Source organism: Erpetoichthys calabaricus, chromosome 13 (genome assembly GCF_900747795.2).
Source record: "Erpetoichthys calabaricus chromosome 13, fErpCal1.3, whole genome shotgun sequence".
NCBI classification, from domain to species: Eukaryota; Metazoa; Chordata; class Cladistia; order Polypteriformes; family Polypteridae; genus Erpetoichthys; species Erpetoichthys calabaricus.
The window spans coordinates 146155249-146183231 of record NC_041406.2 but is presented as its reverse complement, the minus strand read 5'-3'; the positions used below and the strand labels follow the sequence as shown (position 1 = coordinate 146183231).

The 27983-nt window shown below is 46.3% G+C and overlaps 1 protein-coding gene across 7 annotated transcripts in view; it reads left to right on the top strand.

Annotated features, from left to right (window-relative positions):
• oxr1a (oxidation resistance 1a) overlaps nucleotides 1-27983 on the top strand; it is a 144045-nt gene that overhangs the window by 68143 nt on the left and 47919 nt on the right. For 5 of the 7 annotated variants that reach the window (XM_028790932.2, XM_028790930.2, XM_028790931.2 and 2 more), the window contains 5 exons: nucleotides 5069-5151; nucleotides 8951-9058; nucleotides 11774-11887; nucleotides 25304-25456; nucleotides 26317-26501. In XM_028790932.2, the coding sequence (XP_028646765.2) occupies nucleotides 5069-5151; nucleotides 8951-9058; nucleotides 11774-11887; nucleotides 25304-25456; nucleotides 26317-26501 (643 nt within the window). Of the gene's footprint in view, nucleotides 1-4851; nucleotides 4888-4989; nucleotides 5152-8950; nucleotides 9059-11773; nucleotides 11888-25303; nucleotides 25457-26316; nucleotides 26502-27983 lie in introns of those variants that run through there. The other 2 variants (XM_051936174.1, XM_051936175.1) reach the window with 2 other exon arrangements.

Here is a 27983-nt window from a genome sequence, read left to right as displayed (position 1 = left end):
GTCTTCAGCTGGGCTGTAGTGACCTTATGATAGGAGGAATTCATGTCAGAAGAGCAGCTAGGCGTAGTGAGTGGGCTAAAGCTTGAACCTCCTCTCCTGGAGCGAGCAACCTCTGTGCCACCGTACCACCCAGAAGATAATCGTCGACATTTTGAAGTGGCAAGTGTGAACGATTTGCTGCCATAAAATCTAAAAGTAATTCAGAATTTCTGCATAAAAAGCCTCAACAGATGGCATGAACAAAATATTCCTCTTCTCGCTGAGCTTCCTCTGACTGTGGTTGATGATTAAACAAAATGGGTTGCTTCCAAAACGAGCAGAAAAGGAGAAGAAAATATCGACATCATTCATGTGTGCTTTTCTGAATCATGCTTGTGGTGGTTGATTTTATTTTTGTTTTGTCGTTTCCATTTTTAATTAACATGAAGACCTTCTAGATAGGTTGCACATACTGCAGCCGCTTTTGGAACAAGAAGGGGACAATTGTCGGTGTCTCAAAAACAGAAGGCATCACAACATTTGCTCTATTTTAGTGTTCAACTGTAGTATGAGAAATAAAAATTCCTTGGCAACGTTTGCTGGACCAAAATCCGCTGTGAGCCTGAACACCTCCATTCTCTGTTCAGACTCTCCCCACAAGCATCACTGTCACTTTGGAAATCCTGTCTGCCAGGTTTCTAGAAGGGCGTACCATCAGTGGGGTCCCTGGCTGTTTTGGGTCTTTCAACAGATTCCCTCACCCAGGTGGTCGCATCCCAACTCTCTTGATCCATAGCTACCTCAGGGCTTTGTCCATGGCTTCTGTCACTGCTCTTATGGCTGTCCTCTTCTCAGCTGAGAGAACGCCCTGCACAGCGACCACCCTGCGAAGCCCACCTGAATCGGCTCACGTACAGGCTGCCAGCTACTGATCCAGCACTTCCCATAAGCTCCTGGTAGCTTGCTTTCTTTGTTTTGCTCCCATCTTCCACATGGGCATGGTGACTTTGAGCATCATCAACTGCTTGGTGGGCACTAAAACAATGGTCATGTCTAGCCGAAGTGTTGTTTGTGTGATGTGGTGGAAAAGGACGGCATAGCGACTCAGTAGTTAGTACTGCCTCCTCACAGCACCATGGGGCACTAACCTACCACTGGGGCCTACCAAAAGTCAAAATGAGCTGCCAGGGAAGAGAATTGTGCTTTTTGACCCGTGCCTGCCAAGGGATAACCAGTACAGCGACTGCCACGTATAAATGGCACTGCATCTGTGATGTGATTAGCGCGAAGGTGGTGACCACGTGACTCTTACACAACAAGATGTGAGCACATCAAAATAAAAATAAAATGGATTCCATGAGTGAAAAACTATAATTCACAAAAGCAGGCGTGTGACAATGCATTCACATAACTCTGCCATGTCGCTCTGCCATGGTGCTCTGCTGCTGTTTCAGGGTCGGCTCACCACACCCAAGAAAAGTGATGTGCGGACTTAGGATCACTAAATCCTGTGTAATTCACCGATTATACGCTAAGCTGGTTACTTGTGCCCAGCCTGGTCACCAGACACCTGGCACAGAAAGGATTGGCTACTGCAGCGGCAGCTTATCATTTAAAAAGAGTCTTCATGAAAAATGCAAACACACGGTGATGGACTTTGCTTAAAAGTGTTGTCACTTGGAGTAACGCTTGGTCACGGCAAGTAATCTGAAGATTGCCACGAGTTATCCAGAGTGCAGCTGAATGTGACCTGGAAATCGAGGGGGCAGTTGGATTTGCGGATGATAACACAAAGGATGGAGTCAATGTGGCACTGCCTGCCTGGTGGCTCCACTGCAGTGGATGGCACAAATTGGTTCTGCAGATTGTCATTATTAGTTAAATTGTCTTTACACTTGTGTTTATAATGTTTAAGCCTGTCCATTTATCAGATAAGACTTCTGCATGCAGGGTGGTGCAATGGTGGCACTGCTGCCTCACACTAAGGAGACCAGGGTCCATGTCCTAGATCCACCAGCCATGGAGTCTGCATGTTCTTCCTGTGTATGGGTGCGATTCCTCCTGTGGTCCAGAATCATGCAGGTTAGGTGAATTGGCAGCTCTAGACTGATGTGTGTGTGTGTGTGTGTGTGTGTGTGTGTGTGTGTTCACTCTGCGACGGACTGGAGCCCTGTCCAGGGTTTGTTCCTGCATTGTGCCCTATGCTAGTTGGGATGACATAACTTCTGAACGCAGGTAGCCCATAGCTGAAATTTCCACACTGGAGCTGACTGGCCAGCTAGCCAAGGGGAATACAGGTGGACTGGAAGTCTGTTTGAGCCAAGTCACTGGAAACCACACACCCACTGGCACAAGAGGCATATCAAGGAGCACTAGAAATGGAAAAGATTGAGGCCTGCGCTCTCCCAGACTGTTGATGCACGTGACCACTCGGTCCAAGGGCCACACTTGACCAGAGACCAAGAGACACTGGTGGTCTAAGCAAGATGAGCTGCCCTCCTTATATACTTTAACATATTGTCAATGATCCATGAATAACTGGCACTCCATCTAACTTCCTGAGGTTACAGATGTCACTGAAAGTGACAAGTGTTGGACTACAGTAGAAGTCAACTATGACAGTGACCAGGCTAGGAAGAGCAAACGTACAAGGGCTGTGGATGGAATTTGGGGCTACTCTGTTCAGGTCTACGTAATTAAAAAGGTAAAGTAGGGTCACCTAAGGCCAGGTGTCGTTCCATGGAGGGCCACAGTAGCTAGGGGTGTTTTTGCTTAAATTCCAAGCTGCTACTTTAATCTGGCCTACTGTTTCAGCGGATTGCTTAATCATTTTGAAGATTATTCAACTTTTATTGTGCCAGTCGAGTCACTGACTGAGTCTTTTTTTGGGGTCTGCAGAAGCCTGAGCTGCCCCTGCTTGGGCCTGAACAGGCTGTGTTTTATTTTTTTTATCAATGGCACTTCCTGCTTGTAAAGTCCATCTGCCGTCCGCTAGTTCATCTTTACAAGAGCACAGCCTGCCTTTAATGTTCACCCACACGCAGACGGCTCGGCTCGGCTCTTCTTCCTCATGTCGTTCATCTGCTGCATACCTTTTTTAAACATTTCCACAAACGTTGAGGTGGGTGAGACTTCATGTGCCTGGCGTTTTCATTAATCGTAAGCTAGATGTGTTGGAGCTCTCAACTTGGTGGATCCACCTGGCATTGTGCAGGGCATCTCTGCACACAGCTGGGCATAAGCAGCAGGGTCTTACTTGGGGTGGCCTGCACTCGTTACTCTCAATCTCCCTGGTGATTGGTGGCCGCTCTTTGTGATTTTTTTAGTTTGAGCTCAAAAGTTGCTCAGCTGTTTTGGGTGGTTGTGTAAAAATATGAATTTTGAGTGTTTGAAGTCCTGGAGATTTCTGCTTGGTATCAGAGAATTTAGTGGAGTGTGGACTTTGAAACAGTTGTGTGGAAGTTCCGTTGTTATTGAACAATCGGCACATTTCCTCCTCTGTCTTTCTGTCTTCTCCAGTCATCCCAGGAGAGCGCTGTCCTTCTCCCCCCTCAACTCCTCTCCGCCTGGACCCAGGAGCTGTTCTGGTGCGGTTGCACTTCCCGGTCAATCGTAACCGCCATCTTACAGAGGAGCCTCCTCCTAACAGTGCCCTCTAGCGGACCCCACCGAGTCTGCCCTCTGAAACTGCAACTCCTACGCGGCGCTCTGTGTGTTCAAAAGCGAGCTGCTCCAGAGGGATGCTGTCACCCAGTGGTCTGGGGGAACACACAGCCCTTGGGAAAGGGGGTGCCAACATTCCTAGCTGGGACCCCCCCCCCCAATAGTTCTCTGGCCACTATGAGGGTCTCCTAGACAGGTAACCAACCGGGATGCTACACCAGCACAATATTTTTATAAAATATATACGGGGACGTTTAAAACGTTTCTGCACATTTTTAACTTTATTTATTAAGAATTTCAAAAACAAATGACATCACTTTTCTACACAGTCCCCTTCGTTTGTGACCCACTTTTTAATACCCAATCACTACTCCTCTCGCCTTCACCATTTCCAAAGAAAATATAAAAGTGTAGAAACTTTTTGAACGTCCCTCATGTGTATATAATACAGTGTATTGGAGATGTATGGTGTGCAGGGGACAGTAAAGTCACCATGGCGGCAAACAAGTCAAGTTATCAGAATTAACACCTTCTAGTTAGCGTTTGGTGTCTGACAAGGGACCAGGGCAGCGCTGCTCAGATGAGATCCTGGGGTGATGATTATGGTGGCACGGCTGTCTATAATTTGACACGCTCTACATAACACACCCCAGGGTTGTCCCCCCTAAACTTCAAGTCAAATCCCTCAGCTGTGCTGGGATTTTTGGGACGTTTGCATTTCCTCTTAGCATTTCTGACGCTGCCCCAACATTTTGGATTGGAGGTCTTGAACTGAAGAAGTGCCCAGGACAGACGACGAGTAGATGAGGTGATTTTGTTGTTTGGCCTGTCCCTCTCGGCTCGTCCTCGTTCGTCGGTGAAGCTGGCCCGTATCCATTGTGACGCAGGCATGTAGTTCTTGTAACAAGCTTTGATTGTTTGGGTGTCCCCTTCATACATGACGAGGTGTAGAAGTTGAAGAATGTCATTTTCCAGACCTATTGACTGGTGTGTGTTTAACGAGCAGATGACTGACAATGGTCGCCTTGTGACTTGTGCCTGACTGTACGGTGAAGACGTGTGCACTGCTGTTGCCGTGCAGGAGGACGCGCCTGAATCCCGGCAGTACAAATGAGACGCGGACAGCTTGATTATTTGAAGGGAGAGCAGCGCTTTAGCCGTGTGCTTTGCCTTAATGACCGTGCGGAGAGGCTGAGGTTACGGTGGTCTTTGTCATTCTAGCAAATGAATCATGGAAGCAAAAAGGTTAAGAAAAATGTTTGCCTGTCATTTGGCTGGCTGGGTTAGAGCGGTGGAGTCTTGCAGTGTGAACTGTTTTTAGCTGACGAATGAGCTTTCTGCCTACAGGGTTGGATTCAGCAGCCTGTGACAAGCTGGGTAGAGAGGAACATGAATGTAATGCGCACCTTACCTCGTTTGCTTTCAGATACTGGCCAGAAGAAGACTCTGGAGAAGAAGGATGGGCGTCGCATGTCATTTCAGAAGCCAAAAGGCACGATTGAATACTCGGTGAGTGAACGGCTTTGCGTTAAATTGCTGATCAAATACTTTTTGTTAGCACTTGTAATTTATGATGTGCGTGTCTCGGGGATTTGCTGCAGCTTTGAGATGTGCTCGTTTGGCGGAGGCACTTTGAAGTATGAATTTGTCCTTTGCGTTTGTTTTCTTTAATCTCCTACATTTATTTCAGCTGGCGGGGCTCGGGGATTTGTGTGTGTTGTCTTAATTTTAGTTGCCCTTTAAATCAATAGCAGCTCACGTATGTGAGATATTTCAGCAGGTTTGATGCTCTGATTACGCCCGCTGGAATCCGTCTTGCTTGTTTTTGCTTTCTTATTTTTCCTGCCTGCCAAGCATTCATCTGCCCAAATAGAGTTCCTCTGTCGTCCTCGCAGCCTTCCTGAGTGTTGTCATTTCTATTGATTGGGAGTCCATTGAGAGAAGCTCTTACACTTAAGCATTAACTGAAAATGGAGCCCGGCTCAGTCTGTAGTGTGTTCTTGAAATGACCCTCAAAAGCAGCTGCAGGCAGGATCTTCCACTGCCGGCTCGTTGTTAGCCTGACAAGATGAAGAAATCCTGCTGAACAGGTGTTTAATAACGCCGACAACCCACGTGCAATGTTTGGGGGGCCTGATTTAATAATGTGCTGGATGGAGCGTCTGTTTGTGCCCCTCAACATGATTTGGCCTGTCGGTGGATCAGCGACGAGGCGCAGGACGCGGGTGCAGCCGTCTTGAAAGACACTCGTGGAGCCAGGCAGTGATGGGCTTCGCTTGGAAGTGTTTGTGCCTACAGGGGGCAGCTAGGACCCTGACAGCAGATTTTGTTTATTGCATCCAATGGCACCTTTCCTAGGGTAAACACGAGCCTGGCTCATTACTATCAGGGTGAATTACTGGTCCTGGCCAACTGCCCTGGGCATCTGATTTATTGGCAGGTTTGTGACATTGGAGCAGCCCGTAAGTAGATGGAAGGGAAGGTGTGTGTGTGTGTGTGTGTGTGTGTGTGGGTGGATGGATGGATTTTGGGGCCATGATGTCATTATTCTGTGTAGCACCGCTTATTGTTAGGCTAAATGTGGATGTGGGGTTTATTTACTAAAGAAGGACTGGATTGATGTATTTGTGTATTTGTATCACTCACCTTGCTTCTGCCATTTTCACAGCCTACCTGAGACCCCGTGTTAGGATAAGGTGAAAGACTGAGGGAGCGGACCTCCAAAAGATATGCTGCAGATCTGTAAAGCAGGAGGAAAAAATGTGTTGTTGCTCCTGGGGTCGGTCACAACAAGCATGTGGCGCTTCATTAACGGCTCCTAGAGGGCTTCATGTTTCTATCCAAGTCATTCTTGATGTCTTTCAGCCTCCATCCCTCTTTATGGTCCGAGCACAGGGTCGAGCAGAGTCCCATCATGGCCCATTCCAGTGCTAGGCATTGGACTGCACTGTTACAACAAAATTCTCAGTTCCCTCGAAAAAAACGTGGAATTTTGATGCCAGTCCTGATGGGGAAACACCAGAGCAAGCACATTTAAGTACATTGTCACGTTAGGCAGAAAATTGGTGGCACCGTGTCAGAAGACATGAAAGATGGCCGTTTACCTACGAGGCAAAGCTTGAAATCCTCTCTCGGAACATGGATGTGGCTGACCAGTTTGGCATTTTACAATCGACCCTGACTGCCATGCTGTAATTAACCAAAAGGAGCGGACGTTGGGCCTCATCGAAAACATGTGCGAGGTGCTGACAAGGCAGGTGGTCTCATCTGAGAAACATTCCTGTCAGTGGTCTTTTGATCCAAGAGAAGGCCAAGGAGTCACTTGGACCAGCGGTGAGGGGCTGACCTGATTTTGGGATTGATGTGGGAATGCAGCCAAGGCAATGTGTGGAGAAGATTCAGCTCTACCCCTTTAGAAAGTGAAGAAGCGGTGAGTTAAGGTTACTTCAAAATGCTCAAAAAATCTAAACAAGCAGAGAATTGAAAAATGGACAGTAAACTCAGAAATGAACCAGATCCTGAATTCAAAAGAGGAGAACCTTAAATAATAGCAAGACAAGAAGTCCAAAAAAGCAGAGGCTCAATACAAGAGTCGGTCATGGAAGGTCTTCTCTCAGAATTCAGACAGAGACAGAGGTGGTGCTGAGGCATGCTGGGCCCTCGTGTAGGCCGGCCGTGGCTAAGCTGTACAGCCGCAGTGCGAGGAGGCCCTGCCCCCTTGGGCTCAAGAGAACAAAGAAAAGGAGGAAAACAAAACAAAGAACATTTACAAAAAATTAAATAGAAAAAAAAAACAATCTTTTAAATAAGGAGTTTAATGGACAGAATTAAAATATACAGAAAATAAAACAAAAATATGTAAAACCAAACAAGGATGGGGCCCTGGCGAGACTGTGACAGTATCACTGAGCTCGAAGACATGACCTCTGGCGTACAGTCATCACCAATAAAGGCCCTGCAGTCAGACACACTGCAAGCGGGCACAGCGACTGCAGTGATTGGTAAGGGAGGGCACGCAGCTTACCAGGGTGGGCTTTGTCCTGCTGAGATCCTGGGCGGAGGAGAGTGAGATCTGAGAAAGTAAAAGACGGCACCAGGAAAGAGGTGCTAGACTTGTCTGGAGATGGAGATGTCTGCCTGTTCCAGTGATTCTTCCTGGCCTTCAGAACGTTATGGAGTGACCCACAGCAGGAGAAGCTTCTTGTGAACAGCAATCCAAAAGGCTGGGTCTTTACCCCCCCCCCCCCCCCCAACCTCAACCCCCCCAGCTCGAAACCACTCCTTCACTCTCGTTTCATTGGTTGGCCGCCAGGTTGGCTAAGTCGAGACTCCAGGTAGCTTTTGTTGAAGTCACAGTATCAGAATGGTGTGTTCAAAGTGGACGAGAACAACACAGGAGTTGGTGTGCTGCTAATTAAAAGAGCTTGTTTGTTCATCATTGTAACTTAGATGAAGACCAGGCCAGATTTTAAGACCAGTTTATTTTGCAAAGGGTACCCATACTTTTTGTCTTGCTAGTGTGTCACTGTCCAAACCATTGGGATGCCAGGTTGTGAGACGTTCACACACACACACACACACACACACACACACCCTTCACTAAACTGAATACTGAAGTACGTCTTTGAACAGAGGAGTGAAGATGGAAACCTGCATGGGCACATGGGGATGTGAGGCAGGAGCTGAATCTGTGGAAGGAACAGTATGACATTTCTGAGATGGACACTGGGCTGCACTTGCCTTTCACTGGGCAGATTAGGGGCACATCAGGAAGCCGTCTGCCCTTTGTTGTTATGAGTGCTGGCAGAGCCTCCCCCAGCGCACCTTCCACACTTTTACCTGCACATGTACGTTGTTTGTTTGTTTGTTTGTTTCTTATTGAATTTTATGGCTGGTGACTTTGTCATCCAATCGGTTTTGTTTGTTTTGTTTCTTCCAGTTGGAGCACAGACAGGTGAAGTGACTTGCTCAGGGTCACGCTGATGATCACATGATCGCAGGGTTTGAACCCAAAGCCTTGTGGTTTGAAGTCCAAAGCCTTTATCATGCTTCCTGTCTCCATAATATATCTCTTTGTACCCCCCAGCTGGGTGCACAGACTGGTTGACTGACCGTAAGTCAGTGGTGTGCCCCAGAGCCAGCCCTCACCCTTTATTAACAGGTGCAGTTTTACCCCCATGTGCTTTACTAACTGAGGTGAGGCCCAACAGACAGACGTTCTTAACTGGCGTGCCCTTTGGATTTTCAGGGTTTCCAGCCAGATACAATGTGTTCCCTGATGGGTTGTCTCTCTTTTTTGTTTGGACAGGTGGAGTCGAGGGATTCTCTGAACAGCATTGCGTTAAAGTTTGACACGACTCCCAACGAACTCGTTCAGCTGAACAAACTTTTCTCCAGAGCCGTCGTCCCTGGACAGGTAGAGTATGCTGTCTCCGCGTATTGCTTTCTGCCGCTCTTCAGCATGGTTATAGGCGTGTAAAGGTGTTAGGAGTGAATCGGTTCGACCCTCTTACTCAATATTCAGAAGCACAACAGCCTGCTTAAATCAAGATGACTGACTGAAGTAAAGTGCTTATGGGTTACAGACATGTGCCTCCCCTCGCTGGCTTCGTAGTTCTGTTCAGTCCTTGTGTCATTTGCCATTGGTTTTCTTGAAAGGCCAACTAGCCGGAGGTCTCGGTGTTATAGCCAAGCCTTACCGGTGAAAGGCACAAGACCCCTACATTGTGCTTCACTGTTTAAAGTACCGCTGGATTATTGTCGTTTTTGAAGTGCTGCTCTTAAAGCTGCAACACTCAAGCAGTTTGTAATGTTTGAGTCCAAAATACTGTAACTATAGCAGGCACCGCTTCCCACCTCGGGCCCTTTTTGAACTTCATTTCCCTGTGTTTGCAAAGACCTCACTGTAAGGTTTGTGCCGGGGGATATGTGTGAGCCACTGGGGGGGGGGGCTTGTTTGTCATGTGCATCAGGCCTGCAGGTCAGCAGCAATCCAAGCATACACAATGACCCCTGTGTGATGTCACACACATCCCAGACTGGACTTTGTTATAGCAGCACCAACCAAGAATGGAAGGAATTTGCAGAGCAGGAATTCTCTAACTGGCTGTGTCTGCTCCAGCTGCTTGGCAGGGCAATGTCAACAAAGTGATGCGGCCTTAGAAAATGTGAAGATAAATGAAGCTATTGATTGTGTGTTCTTTGTGATGCCTTGTCAGTTATGTGGGTTACATAGTAACACATGAACACAATTTCAGTTTGGAAATTTTAAGATATTTAAAGCAAGACTCCACCAAAAAATGTTGTTTTCAATATGTTCCTCATCCCATTGACTCTCCACTGATGTCTGAGAAAAATTGTAATCTCATGTTTTCATGCAGGTCAGAGATAACAAAGTCTGTTTTGTGACAAACGTGCAGTGATCCCCTCACTCGAAATCACCAAAGTGGCGTGAGGCCTCGAAAACAACCAGGAAAGCAGGCCAGAATGCCACAGATCTGCCCAGAGAGGGCAATGACAATGGCAGCCGAGATCTGCTTCAGCCTATACCAGGGCCGAAATGCACCTCTAAATCACTGAAATGTTACAATTGTATCCGAAAAACCCAACTTAAAAAGCAATGACCTAAACCCTCGTCTAGGAGACAAAAAGGGCAAATGAAGAATCTTTATTTCTAAAAATGCTCTGTCTAAGAAAGGAAGCTCAAAGAGCAGAAAGACATAAAAATCAGTTTTCTAAAAAAAAAAGGCAACCCAGTAACCAACAAAATGCAATTGGAATAGAGCGGTCAAAAAACCGAGGAAGACTCTCCAAAATCCAGTAATTCAATAATAAGAAGAAGATGAATAAGGAAAACACCCACAACCCCCCCGAAATATTTAACCACCTTTATAGGACTGAGGGACGGAGGGCGGGCCTTGGAGGGAGATGGACAGCTGGCTCCGCCCTTGGTAGAACAAATTCTAAAACACAGAAGCTACATAATAAACAAAAGTCACAAAAAAGGAATTTAAATGTAAGCCAGGGTTAACTGTTTGGACAACAGCCAGTAATATTAAAATGTCCATGAAAAACCTCGGACATGTCATGTCATCCAGTCGTATTCTCACAACATCCCAAACACGTGTACTTTTACCAAATCACTTCCAGGAAATGCTCTCGTGAGTTAAAACGCACCACACTCACACACGACTAAGCATCTGAATGATTGCCTCCCCCTCGTTCACTGGTCACAAGTCCAGCCCTGTATTCATTGAGCAACATTGCGTTTCATGTGATGTTGGCAGTAAAGTTTATTGAGAGTCGGGTACAACTAAAGACTAATAGTTAAAGAAACGCAAGTGACATCATCGGGACTTCCACATATCAAGATGCTTCAATAAGCAGAAGGTCGATTCACAGACTGCCGAGGTCCTCCATTTGTGACGTGAATGTGACGACGGGAGGCAAGCCTCCAGTTTAAATGGTTGTTTGCATCTGAGCATATTCCCTTTTAGCTCACAAGAACGCTTTCCAGAAGTGGTTTATTTAACAATAATTTTAGCAAAAATATCTGTTTGGGACGTTGGGAGCATGCGACTCGATGACGTGACCGGTATGTGGATTATGCAACATGATTAACGTGAGATTTTTTGATGGACGTTTTGAAACACACGGATTACATCAGAAGTCGTACGTCTGTTCTCCACTAAACTTGATAAAGATTTCTCTCGGCCGTCACTACACACTGTGTGGGGTAAGAAACATACTGAAAAAGGATCACTATTAGGTGGAGCCCTTCGTTAAATGTCTATGAGATTATGATGTTGTTTTTTTTTTTAATAAGTTCCCAATATTTTTGAATAAAGTGATAATGTACACACGCAGGCTTAAGCATGTGAATATGAAGACTTGCTTGATAATTAACTGTCTGTAGAGAATGAAGCAGTGTTATTGCTCTGAAAGTACTGAACATGTTAAGCGCTTTTGATTGGCTACGTGCCGTGCTGTGTGTTTAATGAGTCGAGAGATCATCCGTGAGTGAGGAGGAAGGCTCTGCCCACGTCGGTGCACTTGATTGTCTCGCCAGACTGGACTTGATTCTTTTATCTAAGCCCTAATCCACGTTTGTTTGTCTGGTCCTCTTTTGCAGGTCCTTTATGTTCCTGATCCAGAGTACATCTCCAGTGCTGACAGTTCTCCATCGCTAAGCCCCATAAGTCCATTGTCTCCAACCTCATCTGAAGCAGAAGCTGAGAAGGTTACGGTATGGGGTCTTGAGTAGAATTACCTAATTGATTTATTTTATGTGAGGTTAGATTAATGTTATTTCTTCACTAACTGTGAAAGTGATTGATTCTTTTAATAATGCTGAATTATATGTTAGTGTAAATTAATTTAGGACTGGAATTCCAAATCTGTGCCGGTAGGAGGTATGGAAATAAAATTTCAGCTCCTTTGAAGAATTAAAACCTAATGTCCGTCTAGTACCGAATTCTGTGATTTTTATTTAGTGCCTCCAATAAAAGCCGTCATTTCTTTCTTGTTTGTTCAGAGAGACGTGAAAGTCGATGATAGAGGGTGGGCTTCTGTTTTACGATGTGCTGTTTTTATAAGGGCATCAATAGTGAGGAGCGCTTCAAGAGTCCATTTTGGTACTCCAGGTGTATACACGGCACCAGTAATGTTTGCCTTCCTGCGCTTGCAAACTGGGTGTGCCAGGGAGATGCGTCACAGCTTGGCTGATTCTGACCCATGTCTGAAGCAGGTCTGCTGGGCCCTCCTCTTGGAGCCAGACCTGTGAGTGGTGGTGACCCATGTAACCTTAGCCCAAAAAGGTGGTGTGCAGTCTGTAGGTGGGCATGTCGCCCACAAAGCAGGGAGTACGGTGGCAGTTGGGTGAAAGGCGAGAGGTTTGGATCCTGGCCTGGCTGCTTGACCCAGCGGTGTTTTAGGTTAAGCTCTCTGATGGTTGACTAGACATACGGCAAGCCCACACACCATCAAATGTCTCCACCACCTTTGACTGGTGGGCTGATGATCTTACTCTAGCATGCTGTCTTTGCCAGGCTCCACAGGAAATAATGGGATCCATGTTGTCCAAGAAGCTCTGTTTTTGTCTCCTCTGTCCATGGGACATTATCCCAGAAGGCTGGGGCTTATCCAGTTGCTTTGTGTTGAACTTTTATTTCTGCTCTCAGTTAGTTGTGGTTTCCCCCTTGAAACTCTCTAAGGCGTCTCTTTGGTTATGGAGTCATGAGCGCTGATCTTTGCTTATTTCCGTGTCTTGGCAGGAGGAGGCCAGTCGAGGAGGAGATACTGTAGGTTATGTGGTAAGCAAAGCAAGCAGGAAATGAGGAGCATGCATGTGGAAATAAATAAATAATAAACCGCCCTAATGTGTTTGGCTGTGGACAGGTCAGTAACATGTCAGTAGCTGGGGGAGCTGCCCAGGTCACAATGAATATAAGAAGATGACAGAAAGTGACAAGCTGGCTGTAAACAAAACACTGTATCAGGGTCAGGCAAAATTTATCTCAAAACGTCCTGAAGAAGCAAGTAACTAAATCTACGAGGCTCTTGTGCGAGTTTTAGAGGTCACTGCAAGTATCTGGAAAAGGTCATCCTGGCACACATCTTGTTATTTCAAATAAGTAACTGGGCCAAGCTGGCTAATTATTGCTCAGTTATCTTAAATCGTATCCCACTGAAATCAATAGAAGTGATCCTTAAAGATGAGGAAGAGAATCCACTCTCCAGTGTTGGCAGGCAGTCCATGCCCCTCCAGATATGGGAGATTGGGTTTCACTAATGTGCTGCCGAAGAAAACTGATAGCAGTGCAGCGTCCGTCCAGTGTTCTCTACTTTGACTTTCAGCCGCTCCTTAATGCCAGGCCTCACAGTGTCCAGGGGTCTGCAGAGCTGGCCTAAGCCGAGTGAAGCCTTTTTGTATTGCTGATCTGGGTGATGTCCTCTCTTGGGTTTCATAGAAACGTTTTAAAATATAAAAGTTAACAAATGCTGTGTGAAGGCACCACTAACACATTTTGGAGCAACACATGCTGCCATCCAGCTGATGCCTTTTTCAGGGACTTCCTTGCTTATTTCAGCACGATGACTCCAAGTCTTGATGGCATTTTGGATAAATTTGTAGGTGGCACTCCACTGGGTGCATTACAAGATGGACCCGGACAGGATTCCTATTTGAACAAATGCACTTTTCAACCATTTTGTTATAATTTCTCAGTAAGAGTTTGGATGTTACGTTACGATCAGGCTTGGGGTTCTTCATGGACTCCTCAGTATCCCAAGCTGGCAGACTGAAAAGATTAAAAAGGGTGACTGGATGTTGAGCCAACCACTCCGTGGGGAGTATGGGGCTGAAGTGAGAGATGCCAACGGGTTCCATCTCCGTACTGCGAGTGCAGAGTAGACCCTCTTGAGGCGTGTCAGAAGGAGTAGACTGTGATTAAAAGGGGGCTTCACTGATGGGAGGAATTGGGGACAGCAGCCGTTGTTTTAAAATCACGACTTCAGCAAAGGGAGATGGCTAAAAATAAACTTCGCACAGACATCAGGACAAATGGCTTTTTCCCAGCAAACCATGAATCCATTAAACAGGTCACCTAGTTGTGGAGCTCTCCAGATCTCGGCTCGGTTATATTTTAGAAAGTTGATGAGCGATTGTTGTTCATTTGCTTTTGTAAATGGGAGCCTCCACTGCACTTTTGTTTATTTGAGTGTCTCTACATCTTTATGACATAAATCATGCTGTCATTTTCTTCACCTGCTTGAAGCCTTGTTGCGTTGTGTCGCGATATTGTCAAAAATAAATGAAGAGTGCGTCCCTTGTGCCCTTAACGACAGATAGTGATACTTGCTGATAGCCTTTTGAAGGAGCGCCGGGCTTCATCAGATAGTAAGAACACTGCAGGGAGCGACGGAGTGCGTGGCATTTAATCAGATTGCAGCGGCTTCACCCGATTGGGAGAGGCAATGGAGAAAATTGAGACTGATTGAGCGTGCATTTACTGTTTATCGACGTTCCTCCAAGTATTTTATATCCTTTTCAATTTGTGCGCGAGTGGACTGTTAGCCGCCCTGCCCTTTGAAAATGGAGCTGAGGTAGCAAGGAGGTGGATGGCTTTTTAATCTTTCATTTGTAGCTTGCAATTAAAGTTCAGAAAGATCAAGTGAGGGATGTTCAGGAGGAAGACCTTTAATGATCAAGTTGTCTGGTCCACTGCCTTAAGCACTGGGATGGCCACCACAAGGCACTTTACAAAGCACAATTCAGGAAGGCCTGATGTCACTCCACTCCACACTTACTCAGCAGACCCCAAAAGTAAACACCAGCTGACCAAAGGGAAACTTGACAAGCTGGACATGAGCGAGTCCGGCCTTTTGGGGCTGTAAATCAAATATCTGTACGCTTCCATACTGCAGGAGAAAGTGCACAGCAGGGATGAGCCCAGGCTCTGGGCCTTGCATATGGGGAATCTGAGTGAAAGTCGCTATATAACACAAGTGTAGTCGTTTCTCCAGTAGAAACTCCCCACTGTATGTAGCCAGAGAAGGACAGTGTCGGCCTATCCAGAGCACTACACACGTTTACCTTTGGAGCTTGGAGCTGCAGCTGTGCTGTTTCCATGTACGTTCATCAGTTTGTTTAAGTAAATCTGTACCTTTTATGTGTGTGTTTTATGTGATTAGTCCTTAGTTAAAGTTGTCTTTTCATTTTACCGGCGGACTTGTCACACTGCCCTGAGCATGCACTTGGTGATACACAGAGCTGGATTGTTGTGAACCGTGCAGTTCAGAGTTTTCCATTTACCTGGCACGTTGTTGAAGTTTCTGAATATTTGAAAGTTATCTAAACAGCAGCAGTAGCGGCGGTGGCAGCAGATCACCAGTGTCTGGCGCCAAGCTCACGTTTGTTAATGGTGGCGTCTCTGAAGCAGGTGAGAGCAGATGACTTCAGGCACTTTCATGATTGACTCATGCTGTATGCTAAAGGTGTTAAAGAAGTTCCAGAAGGTAAGAAGGTGAGCTGCAGTGAGAGCAGATTGTTTGTGAATTCCCACACAGCGCAGATTAAACTAAGATGGCAATGTGCACAGGATTAGACTGAGGGGAGTTAGCCTGGACAATGTAAACTGCGAATCAGGTCTGTATGTTCTGTAGTCTGCGTGGAGACCATTTGCTAGTTTTGAAGCTGAAGCCCCCTTTCCAGATTAATCTTTGTGTAGAGTAGCTGCATTAGAGGATATGAAGTGAATACTGACATGTGGAGCAGTGGTGCTCTGGCATGTTCACTTTGGGTGGATGTCCTTCTTTACGTGTTAATTAGAAATAAGCCACGAGAACAATAAGCATTTGAGGCGTCTTTACTACAATAAACAAATAAATAAAGCTTTGCAGATTCACATCGTGTGGCATGCTGACATTTATGAAAAGATGCTCCATGACTGCCCTGGTATTGAGTCTCCACGGTGTGACTCCTACGTGTTTCTTCAGCTTTGGTTTCTAGAAGCGTATGGCCAGACACAAGAGCGGAGGATGACTGATCGCCTTAATACCAAAGGCTTCCCTTCTCATTCAAAAGCTGGCAGCGGGTTCCCACCTCTGCAGGTCTCCTCTTGACTTTCACAAGCGCATTGCACTGAGTAGTACGGGGTCGGGAGATGCCCACTCCATGCCCCTTTGCCTGCATATCTCATTACATTGCTTGGTTGTTACAGGTCTGAATTGTGTCCCTGAAGTGCTATCCATGCACGAACTACAAGAAACGGGAAGAACAAGCGTTCAAGAGTTGGAGGCCTCCCAGGTGCACCCTGTTCAGTGCTCGAATGAAACAATACATTTAAACACAAAGATACAGGCAGGACTCTCCCAAAATGGGGTCTGGTCCATATACAGTATATCGAGATTCGCCAGGGAGGGGTGGGACGTCTGGGGCTACAAAGGAAGTGAGGTCAGGCTTTCTCTTGGTTTTGCCCTTTGGAGCTGCGATTTGGAAAAGAGGAGGAAGTTAGCTATGGCGCCCCCTCTCCATCTGGGGTGGAACTGCTTACCTCGCAGTGCCTTGAAGGTGCCTCCTAAGCACACATGCATCACAGTTCATGCATTTTAACAAAAAGTGGTGCTTGAAGACCAGAACAATAGCAGGTTATTTAAAAACATTGTGAGCCGTGGTCTTGAGAGGCACAATAGTAGGCCCTGGCGATGTGAAGAGCCACACTCCCCATGTAGTTGAATCTTTTAATGGCAGAATCAGAAAGCAGGATGGTGACTTTTGTACATCACCATCTGGTCAGGCACTACTAGCGACTCTAGCACAGGGTGAACATTGCTGCAAACGTGTCCTTTCTTTTTATGAAGCTTTCTGGTAAATAGTGATATCTTGATGGAAGAAAGGAAGGGCGTCAGTCACTTGCGATGCGTCACTCCTGTCCTGACCACAGTAGACGGTTTATTATGTAGTTAATAAGGCTTTGAAGGGTGCGTGAGGTGTGCGTGGCTGCCTGCCATTGGTCTACGGCACTGACACTGACCGATACTAACAGCTCCTGCTCTTCACCACGCGAGTGCACATTGCTGCCGAGTGTGTGCGTAGCTGACAGACAGCCTTGGCTAATCTGTGGTTTTATTTTGGCTTGTGTCGCAGTGTGTTTGGAGTGCACTGGCTATCTGTGCTCTCCAGCATTGGGATGGTGTCCACAGGGAGGGCTCCATAGGAAATTCATAGTTAATTGATTGACACAAGAGCCACAGATCATCATATGATCACGAGGAACTGAAGTGGAGGACAAGGGAGAACCCGCAAGGGAATCTGCATCTGTCATAGTAACGCATCCTGGATTTGCCTGCTTTCCTCACACTGGACCAGTTCAGACGGGCTGGTCAACATGAACAGCACGAGGAGAACATGCAAACGTCCGAGTCACAAAGTCTGCCTCTGTGAAGCTGTCCTCACTCATCAAAAATCCCTGCCATACCAGATGTGTTGACCACCTTAAGAGACTCAACCATATGAGGACGAAAACGTGCAGGTGACTGATCAGTGGCAGAATTCCTGAACGATGTTAAGTGTCTGAAACGTTACTCTGAGACTGCCCAGTCCCGTTCAGGGCCATGTTGTGAGCAGTGTGCTACTTCTCTGTGCTACGACTTTTTAATCCCCCTAACTGAAGTTCTGGGCTTTTCTGTTTTAGGTTTTTCTAACAGTTTCTAACAATTTGAGAGATGCATGAAGCCCATTGGGCCCATTGAGCTTGTCTAAGCTGTCCCAGTAGCTCCTCCAGATCCTTCTGCTTCAGAGTGTATAACACAGGCTAGACTGTAGCACAGCTTACATGCCCTCATGAGGGTCTCGGAGAACGTGGTCTTCATGCCTCAAAAGGTCCAATTTTGCTTGAATTCGGAGGCTGATCATCCCGGGCTGCGGGTCTCCTCATGAGTGTCAGAGAGCCCAGGCTCTCTCTTAGGAAACTGGGCTTCATCAAGGGGCCATTTGTGCCATGCAGGGCTTGGCACCCTTTTTGAAATTGTACTTTTCTTGGTTTCACTTTACCAGTTGTAGCTTTTGGTCATTTTTGCCTTTTTGCGTGTCTTCAACTCCGTATTCTGTGTAGAGTATGCTGTACAGTAGAAGACGGCTGCTTTGTGATGCACTTTGCCTGCTTTTGGTTTGCAGAGATGGGCCACCCACTCGGTGACTAAGGCAAGATGACGCCAGCTGTCTGTGCTGCAGCCGTAGTGAAGGCTCTCTGTGCGACATCGCCGGCTTCTCCCCGCGTCTGGCTGTTCGCTGTGTGCTGCCTTTATACCGACAGTGCGTCACTCAAGGTTGCACATACAAAATGGCAAAGTAGGCCGAACACGCCCTGCATGTCTTATGTGTGTGTGTGTGTGTGAATGTATTTGTGTCTGTTGCCCCCCAATAAGCCAGTGTTTTTTTTATGGGCTCTTAACCCACTAAAACTTTAGAATTAGAATTAGAAATAATTTATTGAACAAACACACAGCTTACCTGGTCACACATTTCAACTTCCTTTTTTGCACCTCTGTATCTTCTTGTTTATTAATCAGACAAAATATCCTTTATTACTATTTAAGAACTGTTGAAAAATGCATTTAAAGCCCAGAAATGACTCCTAATACCGACGATGTCGTCCTACGAGGCCGTTCGCTCTACCCAGATATTCCTAATTTGATGTAAAATGTTTCACAAAGCACAGACTTCCTGCCGTGCACTCATCTCTACAGATTTCATCGCAAGGCGAAGCCAGTCTCAAGCGTGGAAATAAATGCTCTTTCTTTGACTGACTTTCTCTCTCTTTATGTAAAATAAAAAAAGAGGCACGCACACATTCATTTATCAGCAGATTCACCCACAAGACATGTAATTTCATGCAGATGAAGGCAATTATCTCACTGGAGCTGCAGCCGTTCAGTTTGTGGTAATACTTGGCTGCATGTAAAAGTTTTGACAGGAAAACAAGCCATTTTCTTGTTGTCTGATATTGAAGCGGCTTTGCTTCACCAGGACTCCCTTCATTACCGTGCAGTTGTTGCCGTGTTTTTCATTGACGCATCCCGCTTGCTTAATCGCCTGTGCACAACTTATTAATTAATGTCCAGCAGTCGATGCCTGCCGAGTAGTAAACAAATGGAGAGAAGAGGGCAGGGGCTGCCCTTCCAGCTTTGCCCTGTTTGTGGAAAGTCCTCATTATTGGGTGGTAGTGCAGAAAGCATGAGGCCGGCTGGCTTTGTGTTTGAAGAAAGCCTGCATTTCACAGGCACTACCTGATCATGAGTGGAGCTGTGGGCCCCAGATACCTAAACGGGGATATATCTGAGCTCAGGAATTGGGTTTGCCAAAAATGGAGCTGATGCTAGCTGAGTCATGTGCCTAACTGCAGTCGCAGTGCACCCTGAAGTTGTTGTTCACGTAATAAAATCGGCCTGTGGTCTTGACGTGGCTGTATGCTGCAGCCAGACACCATCATGATGAGTCGACATCTTCAGCATTGAGGGCCGTTTATGAATCTAAAGGACAGGACCACTTCAGCCCCCCCTCCTTCTCCATTGTCTTCTCTCGTCAGCTTCACAGTCCTTTTATTGTTAATGGTTTGTGACAGTTCAAAAAAAAGGGCAAATGAAATCCTCCTTACTGCTGGGCCCAAGAAACAGTCCACGTCCCAATGGTGTACAGAAGTGATTTGTGTTGGGTTATATAGCGCCCTGGCGGGGGGGTTATCTTTAAGTTTCATTGGTTACACACGCCATGTTGTTTGTAATCCGTGTGTCAGACACCCATGGGGGCTTAGGCACACGTGGAAATGCTCTCGTGAAGGGCGGAGGAGCTTTTGGATTGCCACACATTTATTGGCCGTCAGTTCCCATCCTTCGGGTTTTCAATGGCAGCGTGTGAAAGTGCAGGTGAATCGGCTGTCTGCTTGTGACGCCTGTGAGGTCTGCACAAACACGAGGACAACTTTGCAGCACTCGGTGGGCTCGCTGGCTTTTCGTGTGCAGTTGTACCCCTGTCTCAGGCCACGTGGCGTCAGGCACCTTAGCTGCCAATGAATGAGCTGTGACTGGGCAGGAGGGCCGGTGTTACGGCTTTTTGTACATTTAGTATTATAAATTGACATATTTTGAACTGCTTAGTACGCATTTTTGCCATTAGAGAAATTTATATGTAACCTCTTTGTTTTCAGTTATTTGTATCAGCTTTTGTAAATTGTTTTGGGCCGTCTTTGCCACCATTGTATGTGTGTGTGTGTGTGTGTGTTCACCACCATTTACCAGCTGCCGTTGTGACCTGAGAGGTCGTGTCTACGATGTGACGGGTTTAAAGGTCAGATGTTTGACGTGTTTCCCTATCCGAGATTAAACACAACAAACCCATGTTTCCAAAGGTTCGTGTGCTGATCGCCTGTGTATTTCGGCTTTGCTCTTTCTACTTTGATTTTTGGTTTGATCTCCCGGTTCTGACTCAGCACTGGGTTTCTGACTGCGTCTCTTTTCCTCTTCCGGTTGTTCCTTCCACTTCCTCTGTAGCAAAACACCTGACTGATGACGGTGGGGCGGGTCTGCAGTTCAAAAGGTCAATCTCATTTGAGCGCGCTCCCCAGCTGTTCACAATAGAATTTTCCAGATGTTCTTAATTTAGTAATATTTTAGAAAAATGTGATTTGGACATTGTCGGCCTGTGGCCAAGTGTCTGCCAATTGGATCATGTGACTTGAGTAAACGGAGAGTTTGGTTTTTATGGCCCTTTTAATATTGTTTGCTGCTGTTCGGTGCTGGTCCCCACTGATGCCTGTTGTGTCAGGAACTTTGTTTTTTCTCCATCAGAAATAAAATGAAGCAGTTTCTTGGCCTTCACTTCAAGCAGCAAGGGGTAAGTGACAGATGTTCCTTTAATGTATAAAGCACACAGAGGAGGCCTCACCTGGAGCACTTTGTGCAGGTTTGGTCTCCATATTACAAAGAGACATAGCAGCACCAGAGAAAGCCTGGGTGAGTTTGAGTGAAAGGAGATCAGGACCTGACGTGATGGAAGTGCTTGAAATTATCAGTAATCAGCTGTTACTTCAAAATGGACGCATGTGAAAGCAGGTTAAAGATGCATTTCCATCACACACAGAGTCGTAGCCACAAGTCGCTGAGGATTATGGTAGATATTAGCCCTTTGCTAACCTTCAGAACTCCGTAAGTTTAGTTTGGTGAAATGGAGCCTGATGAGACGGGCTGGGCCGAATGGCCTTTACTTGTTCTGATATTTGTACCTCTTTTACTGTGTGTAGCTTTAGCCTCCATATTACTGATAAGACACAGCAGCACCAGAGAAGGTTCAGAGGCTAAGCTGCTTCAGGACTGAGAAGCTTCTGGAAGACTGAAGGAGTTTCGGCAGACTGTGATTAAGAGGAGACATGGTTGAGGTGTTTAAAATTATAAAAGGAAGTGGCATCGTGGACCCCTGCTGTTTAAGAATAAGGAACATGGGGATACAGATGGAAACCTAGTGGCATTTTTCATGCAAATGGCCAACACAATGCCTTTCTCCTCCAACTCTTCTTCAGGCCGCCTCCTTCTCTCCTCCAGAGACCTCATCCGTCTTCCACCCGATTCAAGTCATTCTCTGAAGAGAGGCGGCCCCTTTAAATAAGCACCCAGATGTGCTCCAGGTGTGTCCCCGGCACTCTCCCACCGACACGCCCCAGTGTGGCGGAAGTGCCGGCTGTATCCCCGGAAGCACTCTGGGTGTCCCCTCTTTTCTTCCCCCCAGCACAGGTTAGGGTTAGTGTGGCGGAAGTGCTGAGATCCAGGGTCCTACTGGTATTGGGGTGCCCCCTGGTGGCGACCAATGGCCCCTACAGGGTCGAGCTTCCCAGCTCTGTACCCGTGGCCCTTAGGGCGGTCACCCCCTCGAGGTCTGGAGGAGGCACAAGCCCTCCTCCGGTCTTCTAGGGTGTCCCGGGTGGGTACCACCCCCATCCAGGTACCACACTGTGTAATAAATAAACCACACAACACAATATCTTCAAACCCACGTAATCCAATTCAGGTTGGTTCTCCCCAGGGCTTTTCGGACAGGCCTGGATTCTTTGGAAGATGTGTGATTATGTAATGGCGACGAGAGCACATCTGTGATTTTCAGTCCCAGGAGGTTTTGCCATTTTCACTGCACACTGATGCGTTCATTCTAGAACAAACCGTCTACTCTGGTAACACCAGTAGGATGCGAGTGAGCTTCGACGGGTGTCTGCACGGGCATCGCCGCAATTCTGAATCGTCCAGCCGGACATAAAGGAGAAAGATGGATGGTTGAGTGGCGGGCAGTGTAATCCCTCACAGATAACGCGCAGGAGGTGCCCACTCGCCTTGTAATTCTTGCACACGGAGGGTTTGTTTAAGAACATTACTGTAATAAAAGTGCTTGTCTTCACTTAATTAGACGCCAAGATGCCCGGCTAGAATAGATTGAAACTTCGTTCAGCTGATGAAGCGATTCACGTGCAGAGTAAAACATCAGACGTGACATTGTGGCATGCTGCTCACGGGGTGCCATAGGCTTCCAGCACATTCAGTGCTGTCATTAAGATGCCAACAAAGTGACAAATCAAAAGTCTGCTTGCTTGACCAGCTCTCTTCTTGACGCCCGTCACATTTTGGCTCTTTGCGGGCTTTCGTTTTGAGCGGCCCGTACATGTGTTCTCCCGGATCTGATTTATTCTGACATGCCAGTGAGGCCTGTGGCAGAGTGATTTGGTGTGCATGTCACCAGCTCTGTGGCTTTGTACAGAAGAAGCCTGGGGGTGTTTGTACAAACGAAGCTGCCATCACATTGCCATTGTGTCACCGCTGTGTTTAAGGTGCTCCGAGTGGCAGCCAGTGAATGTGCATATCTGACAAAGCACTTGTATTTTGAAAGGACGATTTAGGAGTAATTGGAGTCTGTAAAAGGTGTTCTCAGATTTGCCTGATTAACTTCAAAAGATGATGATGACGGGTATTGAAAGGTGAATGCAGGAATGTGAAGATGTATTGTTCTGCTTCACAAGCCTTGGAAAGCACACACGCACTTGGAGCTTCACGCGCTTTTCATTTTCTTTTCTTTTAATGTGGCCAAGTTGAAAGCCTGTGTATGCAGTGGACAAACACACTCCACCCATCCAATTCCTGAACCCGTGCCTCCCATTTAAAGGAATATTCCCCCAAAAAGGATTATTTCTGAGCTGTTTCTTAACCCTTGTTAGTGATGGCCAAGACCAATGGCAGAACACCGGTAGAGTGTCAATGAAGATACGCTGAGAATGACTCTGAGGGACAGCAAACATTGAAAAAGTGTCCATGAAACAAATCTCCGGTTACTTGTGTCTCACAATCCAGCTGTGTGCTCACAGTGCCCAACAACACGGGCATTTTTGGCTAATCTGTTGTTAAATAAATGCTTCCAGAAAACTGAGGGCAGTGGATTTAAACGAGTTTGAGCTTTTGAATTGGAGACCCAACTTCCTCTTCATTCGCTGGTCAAGAGCCCGGACTTCAGTTCAGAAGCTCAGATTTGCTTTTTCTTGGCCATCACTGAAAACAACACGTGGTAAGTATGCGACGAGAACATGAAGGCCGCTGAAATGGCATTGAGGTCTGCCCCAGCAGCCTTGGGTACCGAGTAGGGCGTCAATTTGTCTCAGGACATGTTAGAAAAATCGTGACGAGGACGGTGGTTTCAGGCCAACCAGCTTGTCCGTCCTTTTCTAGAAGATTCTCCAAAATAACATCAGGTCAAGTGTTGAAGGGTCTCTAAAGTCCTGCTGTCCACCGCACTCCTTGGTCACTTATGCACACACTGAGCAAGTTGAAGGGCTGGAGTCACAGTCAACTGAACCCCCATTTAATCCTCACGCTTGTCATATCAAAGAACAAATCCAGATGAAGATGAAGATGAGGACATGGACTGCCTCTTTAAACAGAATATAAGGAAGGGGAAATATCTGATGGGGGCTTGTTTGATGACTGCCATTGTTATGAAATGAAATCTGTCCATTTTCTGGGGTTCTTGAGTAAATATGGGGGTTGTTTTTTGGGCACCATGATTTGAGTGAACGGTATGGTAGAAATCAAAACAATTGGACGAGCTTGAAAGTGAGTCCTCTGCACTTGATAACGTGTGAATGAAGCGGCATTTCATAGTCCTAACCCTAATCCTGGAGACAACCTGACGTTTGCAGCATTTCTAAACCGTTGTTTTCCAAAGTGCCCAAGTGTCGAGACTAAAGATAATCTTATTAAAGCTGTTGCCTCCATTCAGACCCTCTAAGCTGAGAGTTTTCTGGTTATAAAATGTGAACTTACTGAGAGAATCGCCAGCATTCTTGAACTGCCGGATGTCCGTGATGTGATTCCTCGTCCTTATCTGTTTGATTCTGTCACCATCTGCTGGTGGAAGTCGTTATAGCAGCGGCGTTTTTACACTACTAGGCTGCTCCTTCACACTCTTCTAGGCAGCTGCTCTGTGCACAGCGGTCGTCTCTGACGTGGCTTCACTTTCCTCTTTATTCTGCTTTCATGGGCAGGCTTTGATGCTGTTGGCATTTATTGATCGAGTGCAGGCTTGTAAATAAAGTTGCTTTTTACAGATGTGGGACGTGTTTTATAAGGAACGAGATCAAAGTTTAATGTTGCCATTTTGCCCGAGGGCCTGTTGTGGGTTCACAGATTGGGATTCATTTGGTCGTAGTGTTTGAATCCACATCACACTTTCTTATTCGTTGTTATCCATCACAAGACGTGACATTCTGTGAACTAAATGAAGAGCGCAGCTCGTTTCTTCCACAGTAAGCTGCAGCTTCGTCCCAGTTTTAAAGATGGCGACGAGTTTGAGCAGTCAGGCTTGATTAGGATCTTCGCTCCTCTTTTTCTCCAAACCCTTGAGTATTGTACCTTATTAACGACCCTAACCCTGTTCTTTATCCTTTATATGAACAGACATGTCCGAATGTTCTCCAATTGTATCCTTGCAGTGTGTCCTCTGTGGAAGTCACTTGGAGACTTGTGTGGTAGTATTGCTGGTAGGAGGGGAGCAGAGGTTGTGACAATGTTATTCAAGATGGATTATTATCAAGATGAACAATGATGACGAGTTTTTTTTTTTTTTTTCTCCATAAAGGATTCAGATGGAGTCCCTCGGAAGGAGGCCACTTCGTCCCCCGCACACACGTGTGCTCGACCTGCAAGAGTCGTGTCATCCACCTCCGAGGAAGAAGAAGCACTGACAGAGAAATTCCTCAAAATTAACTGTAAATATATAACGGATGGCAAGGTAACAACTGCTGAACACTTTGTACCTAATAAGAAGGCCGAGGTCAGATATTACCTGGTGAACGGCAGCAAAGCCTCAAATGCATTTTGTTGTGCACATTCCTCATTGTCTATTTATTGTTTATTTGTTTGAGAGAGCGTCACTAGTGTGTCAAATGCTGTTCTTGCAGTCTCCGTGATGTAACTGTAGTTTTCATTTATGGCCACCTGACCGAGAGAGCTGCACATTAGAAGTGATGCCCCCGCGCCTATCGATGGGGTGAACTGCTGGTGTACGCGAAGTCTAGTCCCAGCGATGCAGAGTCTCCTTTTCTTGACAAATGCGTGTGTTAGTAGATGGCCCCTTCCCTCATCACACTTCCCTACCAGTTTGGACATTGGCCCCCTGTGACTGGGAGGAGCAGCTTCAGAAAGTGAATGGAGAGCTGGTTGGTCAAGGAAGTGACCACCATTTTTAGAGATTTGCCCTTTACCCTTTTTTGCCCTTTGTTTAAATGTTTGTGCTTAACCTGAACAGCAGCAACAGTTTGACCAGGTCAGTTGTTCTTATAAATATATAACACACAAAATAAAAATCAAACGGATAAAGTCAACTGAAATGAAGCCTGTTGTCTGCCGCCAACATTGAGCTCTGTGAAAGTTTCTTATAAACATTCCTTGCAAAGCCAAGCTGGTGTGTTTCATGTGTTTGTTTATTTTTTCTTGTGATTTTCTTAGATTTAGTGACGTTCTTCTTGCAGTCGTACATTGAATCATTGTGAATGTGTTTGCCCGCCCTGGCAGTGCTTTGATGCCAAGGTGACAGATGTTTTTGAAGTTGCTTGCGACTCCCTGAATATCCTGTTTGTGTTTCTTCTGCAGGGAGCGGTGAGTGGAGTGCTGCTGGTGACGCCTAACAACATCATGTTTGATCCGCACAAGACTGACCCGCTGGTCCAAGAGCACGGCTGTGAGGAATATGGAATCATGTGCCCCATTGAGGAGGTTATGTCAGCTGCCATGTACAAAGAGATCACCGACACCAAAATTAAGGAATCGCTGCCTCCGTAAGATTTCAAACCTCTTGACGCTTCAGGGACACACTGTGCCTTCACACTACATTGGCCCTCACGTAGACACACCAAGCTGATCCTGTCATTTCTTGAAATTGCGCTTTCTCTCCACTTTATTTTTATTTTGTGGACAACAAAGCCTGCCTCCTGTTTCCTTGGCCATTAATTGGAGCCTTTGGAGGCATTCTTGGCTGCACTTTCAGGTTTTAAATGTCCTTGAAGTGGGGTGGTTTGAGTTTGGCCCATCAGGATTAACAACATTTTGCTTTCATTTTCCCTGAATGGATAGACCAAGAAAAAAAAAAACACTCCTGAAGTAAAAATGAATGTTAATTGACATTTTTATACATTAAAGGATAATTAAAGTAACAGAAAACAATAATGCAATAAGTAATTACATTTTACAAAGAGATAATTACCAAAAGGTGTAGAGCAGAACATAAAATAAGTTAATTAAATGAGAGAGAAATTCAATACACACATTAGGAGGAAATAAACGGAAAACAAGCAGTAAATAACCCAAATAAAATGGGTCACTGAAAGCAAAATGAAAACCCGAGTTAAATTACAAGGGCCGCTGATCCTAAAACCAAAGGCCAAGGTCTAAACCACAAAAGTGCCCCATCTGTACACGTGACAATAATGACCCCTAAAGAGAACATGTTTTACAGTCTCAAGAAGTAAAAGAAGCCAAGCACAACACGAGGGCAGAAGCAATGGCACAGAGGCCACAGCACACTGCCAGGAAGGCGTCTTTTATAATCCATCCAGCCATCCAGTTTCCAACCTGCTGAATCCGAACACAGGGTCACGGGGGTCTGCTGGAGCCAATCCCAGCCAACACAGGGCACAAGGCAGGAACCAATCCCGGGCAGGGTGCCAACCCACCGCAGGTCTTTTATAATCCTCTCGGGTAACTGCGACCCTAGTGACCACAGACCTGCAGAATCGGAGCACAATTGAGCGTCGGGGACCTGGGGGAAATATAAAAAGCACAAGGCGGTGAATCTGAGGGGAAAATAACAAAACAAATTAAAGCCGAGCTGAGGTGTACATGCAGTCCTGGCAAAGTTCGGCCCATTTCTTTCTGTCTTCACCAAAGAAGACTCTTTTAAGTTGAATAGCCAGCCCTGCTAAAGCATACACTCGACTACAAGTATTGAGTGGAGGTTAACCTTCTGGGTCACACAAGTCCATTCATCTTTTTGTTACGATGGCACCCCAGTATTGCCTTGGCTAATGTCATCCCCCCAGAGTAATTAAATTGAGCCCCGTTTTCCAGGCTTCACTCGTTCATTGAGTCCTTTCCTGTGCTTCATTGTAGAATCCTGAGCGGTGCTGGGTTGGCATCGGGTCACAGTGCTTCACACACACCGTAAACAGCCTTACAAGCCGAGTCCAAAGTGAGCTCACAGGGCCACTGGATATACCAGAGAAAGGCGTTTTAGTTTGATTTTAATGGCTGGAATTTGGAAA